The sequence below is a fragment of the Megachile rotundata genome, chromosome 4 (assembly GCF_050947335.1).
Source record: "Megachile rotundata isolate GNS110a chromosome 4, iyMegRotu1, whole genome shotgun sequence".
Taxonomy (NCBI): Eukaryota; Metazoa; Arthropoda; class Insecta; order Hymenoptera; family Megachilidae; genus Megachile; species Megachile rotundata.
In genome coordinates, this window is record NC_134986.1 from 14,470,876 (window position 1) to 14,488,774 (window position 17,899).

A 17,899-nucleotide genomic window follows, 5' to 3' on the forward strand; every position below is an offset into this window, starting at 1 on the left:
TGAAGTTCAAGAAAACGAGCGTTTATTACATTGAACTTTCTGCACTGAATTGATAATTGATTATAGTACTGAAAGCAATGTATGAAAGAAATTTGTCGATTACATCGTTGCATTAAAAATAGAAAACGAAGATAAAATCGAGAGAAAATGACGAATTAATTCGCAAGTAGACCGTAACAGCGCTTCTAGCGCTAGTAATTGTCACTTTTCCGTTGACTATCGTGCGAATTTGTTCGAATTATTCGCGGTGCTCATTTCTGTAGACACGGTCATGTTTTAATTGTTGTTTGTAAAATATGTTAATTGAGTGGATGCAAAAATATTACATCACGTTTCAATAAGGTAATAATGCGTACAAATTCGTTTTTAAACGTTGAACGTCCACTTCGAGGAAGTTAACCTCAGATCCATTTGACATTTTTTAACGTCATAATATGCATTAATGAACAAAATTGGTATTTCAAAATGACCCTTTCATGCACGCAAATATGATGTGTTTTATTTGTATGAGTTATGAACCAGTGTCAAATAATATATATTATTTGCGAGCACTTCAAGAATTTCGGCATATGTAATTCAAGTTTCGATTTCGATTTCACATCCGCTAACGACTTTTCGATTGCGATTTCAAATTATGAATTTCGAATGTTGTGTAAGCGACAGCGTTGTTGGAAAATTTTCAGATCTTCCAGTTCCAAATTTCAAAATTTCATAACTTTTATAATTTCTACATTTTTAATTTCTTAAATTCACAAATTTCCAAATTTGCAGATTCACAAATTTGTAAGGTTTAGTGTTGACGAATTATTGCGTAGATAAAAATTACACACTGATAGCAACAAATAACTTACTAAAATGATTTTAATGTTGTTGAATTAAATCATTCTGTAATTTATAATATTGATTTTTGTATATTATGATATTTATTATTATAATATTTTATAATAATGTACCTTTACTATTTTATTTGTTAATTATTAAAGCATTATTTTTTTATGCAACTTATACAATTTTCCCAATTTTATCAACCCATTATTTTCATATTTCAGTGTTACATAAGTGCATACATATAAGATGACAGACCCAAAGCCATCAGGACTAAGGCCACCGTCAAAAATTGGTAGACCATGCAGCAATCTACCACCAAGACCAGCAGTTCCACCATCGCCTCCAAGATCATCAATGAGTGAGTTCATAACAACGAACTGTATTATATCCATAATATATTTGAGAGTATAGTGTTTAGTTTATTTTTAACAAGAAGAATGTTAAATTTCAGTATGCTTGTTAGTCATTGTACACATGGAATAATTTGTGTATGATAATAGAAGTCTAAAGAGGGCCATGAAATATTGTTATAACGAAGCCACTTGTAATATGATACATAAATTATTGCACATAATTAATGATTCAATAATAAATGTACTGAAATTTAACATTATTATTATTTGAAATTTATGTTATGTGGCATATGCATGCTTAGAAAAATTATATTTTATTTCTCATTATTTTCATACTTTAAACATATATGTTTGTGTCACAAACATGAAAGAATACAAGTCTGGGAGTTTTCAAGGAGCTTTATATTTCAATTGTTCGCGTCTTCATAATGATAAGGTAATGTTACTGTGTCCTGATATAATCTAATCATTGGAATACATCTTACATTTATGTTGACATATAAATATGAGCAAAAGGTATATACAGGGTGTCTCAGTATTGATGGCACATCCAGCAAGTCTTTAAAGTATTAAAATTTGTAGAATAAAATCATTTGTTTTCAGAGCTGCTGCATGTATGTGAGCTACCTGTGTGCAAGTTTTAGGAAATTGTCTTTCACTCTTGAAAAATGCTGATTTATATGAATATGGATTTGGGAGAGTAATGTTGGATAACTGTGAGGAAGATGAGATCTCTCATTTGCTATTAATTTTTGAAGAACATAGGAAAAATCCAATGTGTATCATCCTTGAAGAAGTTGCACATCTACATGCAGTGGCTCTGTTCTACTGGCTTTAATTGAAGTTTCCATCTTAAGAGTATATAAATTTGATGAAAGAAATACAATGAATAATTAAATATGATCCACGTGAAATACACGTGTAACATGGATAGGGAAAATGAAACCGATCAAGGGTTTAGACTAGTTCGATGCTGAATGCGACTCATTAATTCCCCACGCGGTGCAAACGAGTACGCCCACGAGACCCTGAGACGAACGTGAACGAATACTTTTACAAGCTCGAACCCGCAAACTTCTCACGAGTCGTTCTTCCACCTCTCAACGGAACGCATCTTGTCCGAGCGAGCCGGTAAATATATCGATTTCTCATTAACAAACGCCACAGTTTTGATTAAGCATCGTGAACAATTTGGTTGATACTTCCTTTAAAACAGTGAAGTAAATTTCAGTCGTTTTTGTGTTATTTATTACTAACATAAAAAATCATTTTGTCCCATTCATTCTTTTAACTGTGTGTAATAGGTGTTACTGAAGATCATAAATGTTTTGTTTGGATTCTTCACACTGGATCTGTTTCATTGAAATTCTCTGATTCTTCAATGTTCATCAACATCTTTAATGTTCCATTGAAAAATTCTCTGCATTACAAAAGTTTATTGTTAAATGCTTGTTCTGGTGACTGGAATATGGTTGTATATTTTTCTTTAATATTTAAAAACATGTTTTACCCTTGCTTAAAATTTCTAGTATCGATATTTGAATAATTTACCCAATTTTTCTGGATTACTTTCTAATCTGAATTTTCCATTTTGTTTAAGGTCTTCAAATTTGCAATCAGTGTTAGAAGGCACTTTTAAAATTACTAGAATGTAAAGATGATCCCAAGATCTCTTAGAATCACCAAAATTTTGAATTACAAAATGTGTGTTGGATTTCCCAAGTTTGAGTACAATTTATCCTTTCTGAATCTTGATAAAATTGATCTACCAATCCTGTCCATTAACCCGCATTTTATTTTAGAACACATGCTTAAAAAGCAAGGTCCTGCGCCTTTAGATCCAGATAAGTCGCTCGATTATTCATCAAGACACGCGCTACAACGCGTACAAAAGCGTCCGTCTCGCATCGAGGGCACCCATCTTGCCTTATTGGTTCATCCAGTGGCTTCGTTGCACCGATGCACAAATGGATGAGAAGCTAGGAACCTGCGTGTGCAGTCATCATGACGCACGCGGTTATGCAATCCCAGTGTTTATTGTACGCTCGATTTCCAACCGTTTCGTCTTTCCTCCCACGTGTTTGCCTCGTTTCCCTTTTTCGGGCAGGGCTTTTCGCGCCAACTTTGCCCGTGATCTTTATACGATCGCGTGTATCTTGGCTCGGGTTTCGAAACGCGATCGGAAAGCTCAAGGTAACGATGTCAATTTTCGATTTGACGTGCAAACGGATACGTTTCCCGATATCTGATATTCGAAACAAGGGAAGGTCCTCTTGAAGAAGTGTGAAAAATCACACGGCTTTCCTTTCAGTTCTTTATTTTCTCTCGTTATCTTGGAGAAATTGATTCTCGGTTTGTATTAGGTTAGCGGTAGAGGTGCACGAGAATGTGGATAGAGATCGAATCACCTGGGTGAGGTCAGATTCAGAAAAGTCTGGATATTCGAGGATGTGGAGAACTTGAATTTTTAAGATAAACTTTGTTGAATTAGATTCTGGATTTTGAAAGTTCTTTAAAGTCCCAGAGATTCAAATATTTCAGAGTCTCAAATGTCCAAAGCTTCAAAGTTGTAAAATCTTAAGCTCCCAAAATTTCTAACATCTCAAAATTCTCCCAAGGTTCCAAAGCAAGTTCCAAATATTTTAAACTACAAAAATTCAGAAGTTCTCTATTCTCTAAAACCCTAAACCAAGTGTTAAGATTTATTGCCTCAGTTATCTCATTATTTCTCTCATGGAGAACTAACAGTTTGTAAAGACATACCGCAGGCTTTTAAAATTCATGACATTCCTCGATCGAGTTATTCATCACTCGTGTCACTCTAAAAGTTACAAACAGATCACACATGTTTACGTGTTTTTACTACGAATGATTCCGGCCTAAATCACGTTTGTCCGAGGTGACAATCTTTTGTTCTGACGTAAGTCCTCATGTTGTTTAATAACAGTCGCCTAAATATGGGCAGATCAACGGTTCATCGTAACGATATTCCGAATAATATTGCGCGTTTCGAGTGTCCATTTTTGAGAGATAGATTATTAACATATTTTACTGGCGCCAGTGACATAACACGTTGGGTTGCATTCTTAATCTCCTTCGTTGATCAGACATCTGGTAATTGGATACAGAGTACCATTGATGTGGTTCTTCTAATTAAACTACTAGATTTATTTCTTAAAGCATTTAATCTTCTGTTAAGTACGTCATAAACAAATTTTGATTAAAATTAAAAAATTGATAATCAGATTGTTGTAAACTTATCGATGCTATCTTTTTAGATGAAAGAGTTAAAGGAAAGATACATGTGGTCAGAGTATTAAGTTGCAAAATTGAGCGTTTCAAGGAAAGGTGTGCAAAGTAACGAAAATTTGATACATCAGCGAGTTGGTCACCGGTTACGATTGAAAATCAATTCTCGAGAGGATCGCGGATCGCGTTACCATGATTTTCATTAGATCAGATTCCAGGTACAAATTGCTACCTGACGAGCGTAATAGTAATCGTATAGTTACACCATTAACCTTGTTTACACGATGTACACGGGAGAGATTGAGGTATCTTGGATTGTATGACTACGTATTGTATGGATCGCGTTACAAGCGTTTCGCTTCACGCGGTCAAGGTGCTTGACACTTTACGTGATGTTTATTTTGGTATCGCTACTTGTAACAAGTACGAAATAGATCTTAAAAATCAATTAAATCTACGTGACTATTATTTTAATCATATATTTCTTGCGAGTTCTTTGAAAATCGATTGAAGAATCAATGTAAAGATTTATTTCGTGCAAGGTTTAATGCGACTAAGATGTTAGACTTGCATCGTTCAGGTTGTCTCTTTTTTGTAGAGTGAGTCATTGTTTAACCATTGGAAATGTTGGATGATGATGCATCGTTCTTTATATAGTATTTTAAAAGTAAAATTACGTCTTTGAAACTTGTAGACGTGATCTTAAATTTTTTATAGTCTTTAGATACATTTTAACGTGGTGTATAATTGACGATGCAATTTCGATACTTTTATGATTATGAGTAATGTATAATATTGACCTTCATTTATATGCATTTGACGTTAAAAAGTATCTTCTACTCACAACATTAATAAGATAAATTAATGTCTTAAATATTAAAATTCATATCTTCAGTGATTAAAATTCATTCTTTTTTGTGAAATCAAAATGTTAGCCCATTTGATTAACAGACTCGCTAAACAAGAATATTCACATAAATCTCACAGAGGAATAAATTATAGATAAATGTTTCAGATACAACACTTTACATTTCAAGTTCCTGAAAGTTTAAATTTCGTTTCAAACACCGTTTCAAGTTCCGCATATGGTGTACAATGATTATCGCAGAGATTGTGCATACACAATCTAGATTAATCTAGAATAATATAATCGTTTCGCTCTAATCGCGAATCTATCTCGTCGAACAGCGGACTTCAGCCCACGCGAACAACCTACAACCAGCGTTCGCCCACGTTTGTTTATGAATAATTAATTTCATCGTTAATCGCTATACTTTTTTCTTTTTTCTGGTAACGCGGTGCTGTAATTGAATTATATTATGGGTGAGGATAGGCAGATGTAGTTTGGTCATAAATTAAGTAGTCTCTAATTCTTAGAGTTCCAAAATTAAGGAAGTTAAAAAATGTTAACAAATAAAAATAAAATTGAAGAATTGTAAAATAAGGAAGTTTTGAAATTGTCAAGTTTTAGAGTTAAAAAATTTAGGAATTTATACATTAAAAAATTCTAAAATCTCAGCCCTAAAAATTTTCAAGTTTCAAAATCTTCTATGTACAATTTTTAAAATTAAAAAATTATAAGCTTGCAATATTCTATAATATAATAAATTGCTATATCTTTGAACTTAAATACAAGTTAAGATATAACTTGAAAATTGCTCGAATCTCTTTGAACAAGATATCAGTCAAATATTTATTAAACTATTGCCACAAAAGTAACAGTATATCATATACCACAAAAATGACTACACCACACATATACATATGCTATATTTTATAACACATAGGTTTCAAAACCTCATTACTCCCCTTTACATAATTCCCCGCATAACATCAAAGGAAATTAACTTCCTCTACGTTGCAACAGCAATTAAAAAACCAAGCCCTGATAGAAGCATCACGGTTTATTTTATCGTGCGTGACACGTTTTCATTTCCAACGACGGCTTGTCACGTTCAACCCCGTGATAAAAGGTTCCGCAATCCCGTTCACAAAAGCATGCTTCCTCCGGTTTGATCTGCATTGTTTTGCGTTATTTTGCATGACCACAGACCAGATGGATCATCTTTGGGAAACGCATGGCCGTCGATTAAGCGAGGCTGGCCTGCGCAGAGGATCAGGTAGGTATTTCATTTCATCTTTTTCTTTTCTTTTATTTTCAAGAGGGATGCAAAAGTAATAATCTTTTAATACAAGATAATAGTAAAAGATTTAATCATTTCATTCTTCTGATAGTGATGAATAAAATGATGTGATAATTTATGATGTGCTAAATGCACTCAGATTAACTGCAAGGACCACCTTGAAAATTAATTAATCTTCTAAATAAAAGATGAAGTATGTTTCTAGATTTGAATATCAATGAACAAAAATTTGTTTAATCAATTAATTGTTTATTTATTTAATCACTGTTGCATCACTCTACAGTAGAAACATTTTTCTCTTTGTGAATCGTCTCGTAAATCGTGTATTGTCCATGTAGTAGCGCAAAGGTTGCAAGCTTGTTGCATGTGCTTTTCGACAAATCTTCCAGACAAGAGCCCAAAATGCGAGCGAAATATTTAGCACAATTCTGATCGAATTCTCAAAATTCCGAATACTGGAGACAATTCGATTAACGTCATACTGTAATCACAGGAGAGACCGTCAGTATTCGAAGAATTTGAATTTTCCGATACACAAGATATCTGCTCCCCAAATTCCGATCTCTCTGAAACAATTAACGCTTGTGTCGGACAGATAACAGTGTCGTCTTAACAGAGGACACCGACAGCTTCATAATAGGAGATCGAGTATGGGTCGGTGGTACGAAGCCAGGTGCCATTGCATACATCGGAGAGACGCAGTTCGCGCCAGGAGACTGGGCTGGTGTGGTCCTGGATGAACCGATCGGTAAGACACTTCAGATCCTCCAAATACTGCTAAAATTCGAGAAACTAAAAAATGAGATGTTCAGGCAAGAACGATGGATCGGTGGCTGGCTGCCGATACTTCCAGTGCGAGCCGAAACGAGGAATATTCTCTCGTTTGACGAGACTCACCAGGACGCCGTTGATGGACGTGTCACCGACACAGAAGACTCCAACGTCGCCGATTGGCAGCACGAGAGAAGGCCTAAGCAAGTCCATGTCTCCGTCTTTGAGTAAGGAACGCTGCAAGAGATACTCTCCTCGTCCATAGTGTGCTTGAAAATTGTCCTGGGATTGAATGCGCAGGAAGAGCAATTACGCCTTCGTAAACACCTCGAATAAAATCTGTTCGTTGTTGGAGAGTTTTGCAGTTCGTATTGTTAACATTGTGTATCTGTTATTTGTTGAGGAACTGCAAGATTCTGCGAATGCACGCCATTAGCAATAGCTTAGCGCACTGTTTAGAATAGATTGTATATTTGTTTGTCCTCGCTGTTTGTATTTGTAAACGCCATGTCTAACCCTTTTGTTACTGTACATAGTTGACATGTATTGTTAACAAATATGTTTTGTTAACCAATGTGAAATTTTGTAAAATATTCTGACAGTTGCCAGAAATGTTCTGAGAGTTATTGTAGTCACTTTTGAAATGCGACAAGCTGTATAGACAACTTTAGTTTTGTAATGAAAGGGTTAACACATTTTTGTACTTTGTTATACAACACATTGGCAGCTGACACAGTTTCAAAATCTGTAGTTCTAAGATATCTTGTATTTACAAATTACTTGCACATTATGATTAGAACTTTATTTGTTACATCTGTTTGTAAATTATTAGTGCCATGACTAGTATAGTCATATGCGAAAAAGCACATTTAGCAAAGGAGACCTCAGACGATATATCATTTCTGTATTTAATATACTCGTCTAAGATCTCCATTAGGATCTCGTCAGTTGCGAATTTGTTATCGTAGCACTTCTGGTAGATTTCATTTGGGAAAACTATATAATCCTTTGTGGCCTGTAGTAACCATTTATGTAGCTGAACCTTGAATTGTCTTCAATAAATAAATCGGATGTGCGCCGATTCCTCATCCTCTTCTCGTCGCTAGAATTGTATATGTATTCTGAAAGGGCATTTGATGTAATAGTGCACTGTATTGCATGTTGTATTCAATGTTCGAGTTGATAAAATATGTAAATGTAACGTCATGCAGACGCATCAACAACGAGTCTGTCGTCCACGATGTCGACGAGGGATCTCAGGATAGGCGACAGAGTAATAGTATCGTCCAGTCAAGGCAGTAAAACAGGTGTCCTCAGGTACATGGGCATCACAGACTTCGCAGCAGGCGACTGGTGCGGCGTAGAGCTTGATGATCCGATTGGAAAAAACGATGGTTCCGTTGGTGACAGAAGGTCTGCATCGAGATTCTTAATTCCATAGTCTGAGCCCAGATTTTGAATATTCAAGGTTCTGATGGTCCCTCCACTCAGCCACGTGCCTTTGCTAGCAATATAACTATAAAGACTTTGCTTTATCGATACTATTTAATTCCATATTCAGAAGTAGTGACCTCGAACTGACAATCTCCTGGCTCTGACTATAGCGGAAAGTATCAAGAAGCGATGAATTCTGGAAAAGTCGAAAGAGAAGTTGCTCGTGTGGGAGGAACGTTTGTTCGATTCTGCAATGTCGAATTAATTAACGAATCGATCATACCTGTGGGTGTATTTATAGCTTTGCTCATAGGAGTAGACGTGAACAGATAACGATGCTTTACAAACTGCAGTATCTCACTATATGAACCTGCATGAGACTATAGAAACTGAAGGATCATATAACTCATACAGTTTGATTATCAAAAATTTACTGTACATCATTACTCTTTATAAAGACAAATATTATAATATTTCATCAATTTCCATTGCAATTCATGTTCTTGATACCGCCACTTAGCTCTCTCTTTGTGTCAGGCTAGCTAACTGCTTTAGCATTGATTCAGGTACTTCGAATGTCGACCTAAATACGGCTTGTTCGCACCCGCACACAAGGTCAGCCGATCGCCAACTAGCAAAAGGTCATCGTGCATGGTGCATAAGCCAACTGGCGCTGCGCTTAACTCGTCCCTGAAGAAGACTGGTTCCAGAGAATCTCTCCTTTCACTGTCAAGTGTCGCCAGCACCGCAAGTGTCGCCACCAGGACTGGTGTTACCTCTGCGAGGGTAAGATTCACCGTGCCAGAATAAGGAGAATGGTCTTCAGCTTGCATCTTCTGTCCAGAATGCAGATTCTTGGCTATTTACTCTGAGGCATTGTTGAAAGCAATTAGGGAATCACATGTTCTAATGAATACCTCATTATGTAGATTATTAGACAATCTTGAACAAATGATTCCTCTTGTTTTGAACGCATCAACATGTGTCTCTTTCTACGAATAAAGTATAACTTCTGTTAGATTGCTTTGAAAAATGTTTATAAAAGAACTATTAGCTTGTTAGTTATGTGTTGTTATTGTTGTTTTTGTTGAGTAACATTGTTGAGCGTAACTTGATTTCCAAAGAGTTGTTTGACAATCTTAATATTTGTATGTTCCTAACTGTTATAGTATAGATGATATCTAATTGATGTTATGAAAATAGTTCAGACCTATATTTTTTTATAGAAGATACTTATTTAATAGAGAAAAGATTAAATAACGAGTAGAAGGAGTTGCAGCTTAATTGTATGGCTGTTGCATGATACATATTTGTTATCTGTTGCATCCAATATTCCAGAGGCCTGGTTTGCGCACGTCGACACCTGCACGAACCACACTGCAGGTGAGAGTATGATTTAATATCTGTTTGTATTAATTATGAAATGAATAATTCAAGCGCTCTTTATTTAGAACATACTGCAAAAGTAAATGAACAAATGTGGTTGTGATTGTAGATTGTGCCCTACTTTAAGCATAATTCTATGATTTGAGAATTATGATTTATTAAATTCACCTGTATGGCCATTGTAATTGTAATCATGTACTGTTTAGTCACTGTAGACAATACAGTTTTATTTATTAGAATGTAATTGCTAATTATGTAGTAGTTGATAAGTAGTTTAGAAAAGTAATACTTGTATGTAATGTTAATAAAATCCTCTGTCCACTCCTTTTATTCTCCTTGGAAACCAATTCCCACTTAGATGGGAATTTCTTTTGTAAATTGATCTTCTTTTATATCACCAAAAACAATTATGTTTACCTACCAAAAAAAGCAGTTTTGATTCTGCTAGATAGTTTACTAGTTTCTTTATACCAAATGTGAGAAATTTTCATATTTAATTGTCATCCAAATGAATAAGAAATATTGAACCTTAGATACTCTTTTATGTGCATACAAAATTCATTACAACGCCAAGCTTGAAATATTTATGTTACTTCGTTTGCACGTTTCTGTTGTATCAATTAAAAACCGGTTTTTCAACCATTTAAAAGTTCAAGTGCAGTATCAAGAATAAAATATGAGTTGTAGAAACATACCAGTATGCGTTAGGATGACAATTAAATATTAACTATTGAAGCTATATTATGTAACAAACATGCTCCCAAACACAGCTTAGTTTCCAATAATTCCTTCAATAACTATGTATCCCATTTAGAAAAATGTAAATAAATAATATATCATGTACAACTTTCCTTATATATGTTTTCATTATTTTAGGAAACGTTAAAAGAAAAGCAGCAGGAGATAGAGTTCCTTCGAAAAGAGAGAGATTTAGAACGTGAACGTGTTACAAAAGCCGCAAATCAAGCAGACCAAGCAGAACAATCTATTATTTCAATAAAACAAGAATATGAACAGGTTACCACATTATATGTATATACATCTCGAATGTTTTCAATACATATTTTAATGGTATTAAGAATATCATTGTGATTTTAGTATCGGGAAAAGATGCAAAAAACAGTTACAGAGGCAGAATCTGCATTCACAAAACTATTGGCAGAAAAGAATGCTCTGGCTTTACAATTGGAGGAGGAGAAGAGGAAATGCGAAGATCTTCTGTTTCGGTTTGAAGAAGAATCAGTCAATAAGGATGATATTCAGGTACATATTTCATGCATAGGTACAGTAATTCATAATAAAATAAACTTAAAGTACGAGGTAAGCTATGAATTAGTCAGAGAAAGAACTTTGCAAGAATGTTTAATGAATTTATCAAGTGGTCAAAAAAGAACAAGGTGAAATAATCAAAGTGTATATTATTTCTCTCTTTCTTTGCTTTCACTTTGTTTAGTCAGATTTCCTTTTCTACTTCTGTTTCGAAAAGTATCAGATACACCAAATTTTTATTCGATAAACATCTACAAACAATAGAATTAGAATGTAGATTAATATGCTTTTACCAGCATTAGGAGCTTTTACATGACAAATGGTGTTGGGTACAGATTCAGATCTTGGATTAAATTCCCATAATATAAAGTGTTCTTAAACAATCATACATAAAATTAAAAGTTCGGCATTTCGTAAGGTACATGAAGCATTTTTATCCAGGCTTTGGGTTAACGCAGAAACCTTATCGTTTATTTTCAGAAAGAGAGAACTGAGCAATGTGTGAGTATCCAATGGCAGCTGTTTGAGCCACAGGAGGGGTTGATGATGCTGTTTTTCTGCACCGCTTCTCTTATCGTCACTGTAGTCATGTCATTTAACGTTTCATCGCTATTTTGTCAAAAAGCTATGTGACGTCGCATTATCTCTTCAAGGCTTTTCACAATTAATTCTTTTCAACCTTCGTTAACATTAAGTATCAGATTAAAGGGGCGATAGTATCATAGTGTCCTATTCTATAGTATCGTAGAATATATAAAGTGGTTAAAATTATATTACATATGTATAAAGTTTGATCATTATGCTATGAAGTACATTAGATAAAAAGGTGTGGGATTAAAATGCTCTGCAGTGCACTGCAAAATAATTGCTGATTCTAGTAATGCTTTCATTATGCTGAATTTGTGCTTTACGTATGGGTCTCATACTTAGTATTAATACGTAATGATCAGTAAGGCAGTATATGACAAATTTAACGAGTAATGTAATTTATTTGTTTATTTATATATTTATTTCGTACTAATTATTATTTATTATTGTAAACTTTCTTTGGATACACTATGTTGAATTTATATGTTTCCAATTAATATATATTATTACTCTGCAAGATGAAATAATATGGTTCACATTTGTTTGAGCATTTAAAAAGACTTTTTTTTGTATTTTATTGCACTTTCGCCTAAATCAACGTAATCAATAAACGGTATTCTTGAATATATCTTGGGCATTTAACGCTAATTAATGTGTACATAAGAGATTTTATCTAGGCACTAAGCAATTGTGTTTCTCGTTAGGTGATAAATACGGTAAATGAAAATAGGATAAAGGATCTCGAAAAGCAGTTGTTAGAGGAAAGGGAACGCGTTGCTCAATTAGAACGTGATAGCATAAAATTGTTTGAAACTGAAGAGGAATTGACGCGTCTTCGTAATGAGATCTCTACTGTTACTGCTCAAGATAAACATCAGTTGGAAGGTATTTTGATAAATATTACATTGATAAATTATATTTTGTAAATATTAATTAAATTAAATTAATTTAGAATTGCAAATTCACAACAAGACTCTGGAAGTAATTAAAAACGATCTTGAAAAAGAGGTACAGGAAAAAACAGCACTCATAGAACAATGTGTCGCACAAATAAAGGAACTAGAAAAGAATAATTTACAGGAGAAAAATACTCTAATAGAAAATATGAAAAAAGAATTTGAAAATAGTACAAATACTTTAAAAGAACAACTGCAACAGGCCACAGAAATGATAGAGACTGTACGAAAAGAAGCCACGAGTGAAAAGGAATTATTGGTATCCAAATATGAGAAAATGGTAGAGGAGAAAGAAAATCTTCTAAAAATCAAAACGCAAGAATTAGAGATTGAATCTAGGAAACAATTAGAGTCACAAAACGTAGCTTTGGAAGATCTTAAAGCTGAGAACATGAAGCAAATTAACAAACTTTCAGAATCCTTTAACGAACAGTTGAATGTGAAGGATTCAGAAATCAAAGAAGTTTCAATGCAGCTAAATCAGAAGATATCTGAGACTGAGAAATTAATGGCAGAATTGTCAGCGCAGGTTGAAATAAATAAAAAGAAAGATGAAGAATTAAGTATCACTTTAAAAAAGATTGAAGAACTGAGCGAGAAGCTGAAATTAATGGAAGAGAAAAATGATATGCTTTCTAAGCAACTACAAGAATATCAATCAAAGGCTGAAGATAGTTTTAAAATACTACAAGAAAAACAAAAATTAGAACAAGACATTGCTTCTTTACGGGCTACCGAAGTAAATTCATCTACGCAGTTGCAAAAATTGAATGAAGAATTGAAAGTTAAAGAGAAGGAGTTATCGGAGCTTCGTTTATCTACAGAGACTGAAATAAAAAAATTAATTAATCGTTATGAATGCCAAATTGAAGAGAAGACGAAGTATATTGAAGAAGCAAATACAAATATATCTCAGAAGTCTCTGTTACTTAGCAAATTAGAAAATGATATAGTTGAACTGAAATCCATTCTAGCGAATAAAGATGAAGAAATAAAAAATCTTACAAAGAAAACTTCAGAGTTGCAGAATGCGCTTACCATATCAGAACAAAGTAAGACAAATTTGGAGAATCAACTCCGAGCATTCGAAAGTAACATAGAAAACTTAAATCAACAGGTGGCTGGTACAGAAAATAAACTGTCGCAGGTCACAGCTCAAAAAGAAAAATTGGAATCTGATATTGCAAATTTGATAAGTAGTTCCACTGATTCGTCTGCGCAACTTGTAAAATATAATGAAGATTTGCGAATCAAAGAGAAAGAATTGGATGAATTAAAAGATAAAGTATTCAAAAGTGATAATACGCTCAAATCGTTAGAGGCTAAATTGAATAACACTGAGGTAGAATTAAAAGAAGCTACTACAGTAATTCAAGAACAACGCTCAGCATTAGAAGATAATAAGACTCAATTAGAAAAGGAGAGAGCATTAAATACAACATTATCTGATAAAATGAAAGCTATTGAAATAGAAAACGTAGAACTCAATAAACAAATACAGGAGAATGAACGCGTTAAACAAAATCTTAAAGAAAAATCTGAAGAAACATCAAATCTTATGAGTCAATTAGCAAGTAGTAAAGAGGAGATTGTTAATCTTCAGAAACAATGCGATACTTTGCAAAATTCACATAAAGAAGAAGTATCATCACTTCAAAAAGAAGTAAGTAATTTGCAATCGGAGCTAGCAGCTTCTAAAGAAGAAACAAAAGCTTTGCAAAAACTGAAATCTAAATTAGAGGCTGATCAAAGTGCCAATCGTTGGTCTATCGAAGAACTAACAGAAAAATTAGAAGCTGAAACTAAAAGTCGTTCAAAGTTGGAATCTTTGATAGCAGAAAAAGATTCTAATTTTCAGCAGTTGCAAAATAAATACTTAAAACTGCAAGAAACAAACGAAACATTAGCAGCTAGTAAAGAAACCAGTAATAAAAATCTTGCAACTTCGTTACAAACTATGTCCAGTGAAATAAATGAATTGAAAGACAAACTAGTCAGTGCAACAGAGACTATCAAAGTTAAAGAAGATGCTCTTCTTCAAACGAAGAAAGAAGCTGAGCAAACTGAAGCACAGATTTCGCAACTTAATGAAACTATTACACGTATGCAAAAAGAACAGTCAGACAGTGCAAGTGAAACGAAGAAAATACAAGATATACTTACAGCAAAAAAAACAGAAATGTCCAACATTTTAGAGACAAAAGCTTCCTTGGAAAGTAAAGTGCAAACTTTAGAATCACAATTATTAGATAATACAAAAACTTTGGAGTCCCAATTAAAGAATGTACAACAAGAATTAGCCACAAAAGATAATTCACTTCAGGAGATGGAACGTTTAATGAAAGAATTGGAAAGCTCCAAAGATGAATCAATAACGAAGTTACAAAGTAATTATGAATGTGAAATCAAATCTAAGCAAACTGAACTTGAAACTGCAATAAAGGAAAGTTCTGACTTACAACAGAAACATCAATCGCTTCAGAATTTGGTAGACAAACAAAGTACTGACTTAAATAATAAAGAAGCAATGATACAAGAATTAACAGCACAAATTAAACTTTTAGAAAATGCACAAACAGAGAAGCTTAAAACAGATGAACAGACACGAAATGAGGAGGTCAAAGTCATTCAGAGTCAACTTAATGAAGTGATCAAAGAAAATAGAAACTTGATAGATACTAAAGAATCGCTTGAAAAATTATTAAAAGATCAGGAAGAGAAAGTTGAGATGCTAACAAATACTATTAAAAACAAGGATAAAGAAACTGAGAAGAATATGCAGAATTTGATGGAAAAATTAAATCGTATATCTTCGGAATCCGCACAATTGAAGGAAGTACAAAACAATTTGTAAGTATACATAATGGTAATATAAATTTTAGTATGCTTTTAGTACATAATGTGTAATAAAGATTTGTACACTTTAGGGAAAAGGAAAATAAATTAATTACTGCAAAGTGGACAGAAGCAACGAATCAGTTAAAACTAACTCGTGAAAATATAAAGAACAACTATGATGTAAGTTCCTAACTTTGATATCTGAATGTACCATTATAATAATCAACAAGAGTAATGAATTATTTATATTTCAGGCAGCGGGAGGTGACATGAAACACATAGGTAACATTCTGTTATAATTTATCCTTTTTTTACATATTACTTTTTAAATAGTATAGTAACCATAAAATTATTGGTTCTAGTCGATAAAGATATTGATATCTTAAAATTAAAAGAAGAAAATGAAACGGCGAAAAGCCAAATAGATTTCTTAAATTCTGTAATAGTGGATATGCAACGTAAAAATGAGTCTTTATTATGTAAAATTGAAGTTCTTGAAATGGGAGTACCTGCTAACGAAGCTGATGAGTATACGACGTACGTATTATCATAATTAATTAATATACGATTCATAATTTTAAATATTAATTATCTAATTGCAGTGCCACGTTAGAGAAACGTATGGCTGCGCCACGTATGTTCTGTGATATTTGTGATCAGTTCGACTTACACGAAACGGAAGATTGTCCACGTCAAGCCCAAGACTTTTTGGAAACGGAAAAAATTGCAAAATCTCCAAAAAAGGTTTCGGTGGAAAGACCGTACTGCGAGAATTGTGAAAGTAAGAGTTTATCATTTAGAATTGTACGAACTGTATTTCTTTTTGCATTTGTCTGCAACGTTCTTTGTTCCAAAAAAAAGAATAGATGTTTAAGACTTTCTTCGAGAAAACTTTGGCAACTCCTAAGAAGTATCACATAATGATCAAAAGAAATATTTTTGTTTTGATTAATATAATTTCTTTATTGAGACATATCTTCTAAATCTACTAAGTTTTCCTTTCTAACCATCTTGTTACGCTATCCAATTTCATTGATGATTTTTTTGATTGTTTTGCAGTGTTTGGACACGATACTCGTGATTGCGATGATGCCGAAACATTTTAACAGCGTGTTATTATTTGTAAACCTACCTTTCCGCTTCTCAGATATTCTAGATACAAGAAGAAACCTGTTGACATTTAGCAGAGTATATTTTTATATAAAAAAAGTTTAAAGCTACCGTTGTGTGTACGTCTTCCCGCATTGGGTATGGGTGTTCATCCAAGAATTTCAACAAGTCGATAAAAATCTGTGCTCTTCCTTGTTAAATTTATGGTTTAAAAATCTATATATGTTTATTGGATTGTTTTTTGCGTGCATATTTGTGCTTCCATGTAATTGTTAAAGTACAAAGCCATACCGTTCGATTACAAGCTATAGTTATGGTTAAATTGTTATGTTGTTTAATGATTAATATAAACTGAACATATTTGGTTCGTTTTCAGGACGAAAAGCTGTACGTATACCGATTAAGGGGGCTGGCTAAAGTCCAATGTAATTATGTACATAATAGTTATTTATATCAACCTGTATATGTATTTAATAATTTATTTAGTGTTAAAAAGCGCAGAAAGTACAGTGATAGTTCCTGTAATTGAAGAACGCAATGATAAAATCATTAGCGTTCGAAGCGTAAGACAGTTCTTGCATAATTTGCGAAAGCTTATTTTGATTTAATTGGTAGTACATTTTTCTGAAAAATGTTTGTACAATAAGTACAAAAAAAAAAATATTTATTTTGTTTACATTGTTTGTTATTTTTATCATTAATATTTGTACGAAAATCATTTCAGCAAAATTGTACTACTATGACTTACCATTGTCTTGCCTTTTAACTAAGCTTTAACACAGGGTTGATACATTCATTAAATTAGTCTTAAAACTTCATGCTTTGTAGTTAAGAGAAATAAAATTGTAAGAGACTGATTTTAGTATTTTACAGAGATTCATTCAAATTAAAAGTAAATACTGATTAGTTATAATAAAGAAAACAAGTTATTGTTAATTCTCCTTTGTATCTCTCTAGAAAAATCCTTATCAAA

General features: G+C 33.2%; 1 protein-coding gene and 1 long non-coding RNA gene across 13 annotated transcripts; one reads left to right on the plus strand and one right to left on the minus strand.

Moving 5' to 3' along the window:
- The first annotated feature begins 8 nt into the window (after positions 1-8).
- On the plus strand, positions 9-17,862 carry CLIP-190 (Cytoplasmic linker protein 190). 12 transcript variants are annotated; one of them, XM_012291177.2, is made up of 18 exons: positions 30-342; positions 1,050-1,186; positions 6,482-6,550; positions 7,170-7,322; positions 7,387-7,572; positions 8,557-8,758; positions 9,346-9,565; positions 10,118-10,162; positions 11,042-11,182; positions 11,264-11,428; positions 11,915-11,935; positions 12,727-12,907; positions 12,975-15,828; positions 15,906-15,996; positions 16,071-16,098; positions 16,179-16,353; positions 16,419-16,597; positions 17,303-17,862. In XM_012291177.2, exons 2-18 carry the CDS (start codon positions 1,075-1,077, stop codon positions 17,341-17,343), a joined length of 4,863 nt encoding a protein of 1,620 aa, XP_012146567.2. In that variant the 5' UTR covers positions 30-342; positions 1,050-1,074; the 3' UTR covers positions 17,344-17,862. The 12 variants fall into 12 exon arrangements, with proteins under 12 accessions (XP_012146574.2, XP_076387289.1, XP_012146567.2 ...); XM_012291176.2 differs by having other exon boundaries at positions 40-342; positions 16,876-17,862; XM_012291178.2 differs by lacking the exon at positions 11,915-11,935 and having other exon boundaries at positions 38-342; positions 16,876-17,862.
- On the minus strand, positions 1,566-4,108 carry LOC143264347 (uncharacterized). Its single transcript, XR_013038055.1, has 2 exons — positions 2,692-4,108; positions 1,566-2,601 (listed from the first exon to the last, which is right to left on the minus strand). It is a non-coding gene; the product is annotated as an uncharacterized LOC143264347 (long non-coding RNA).
- Positions 17,863-17,899: the final 37 nt, after the last annotated feature.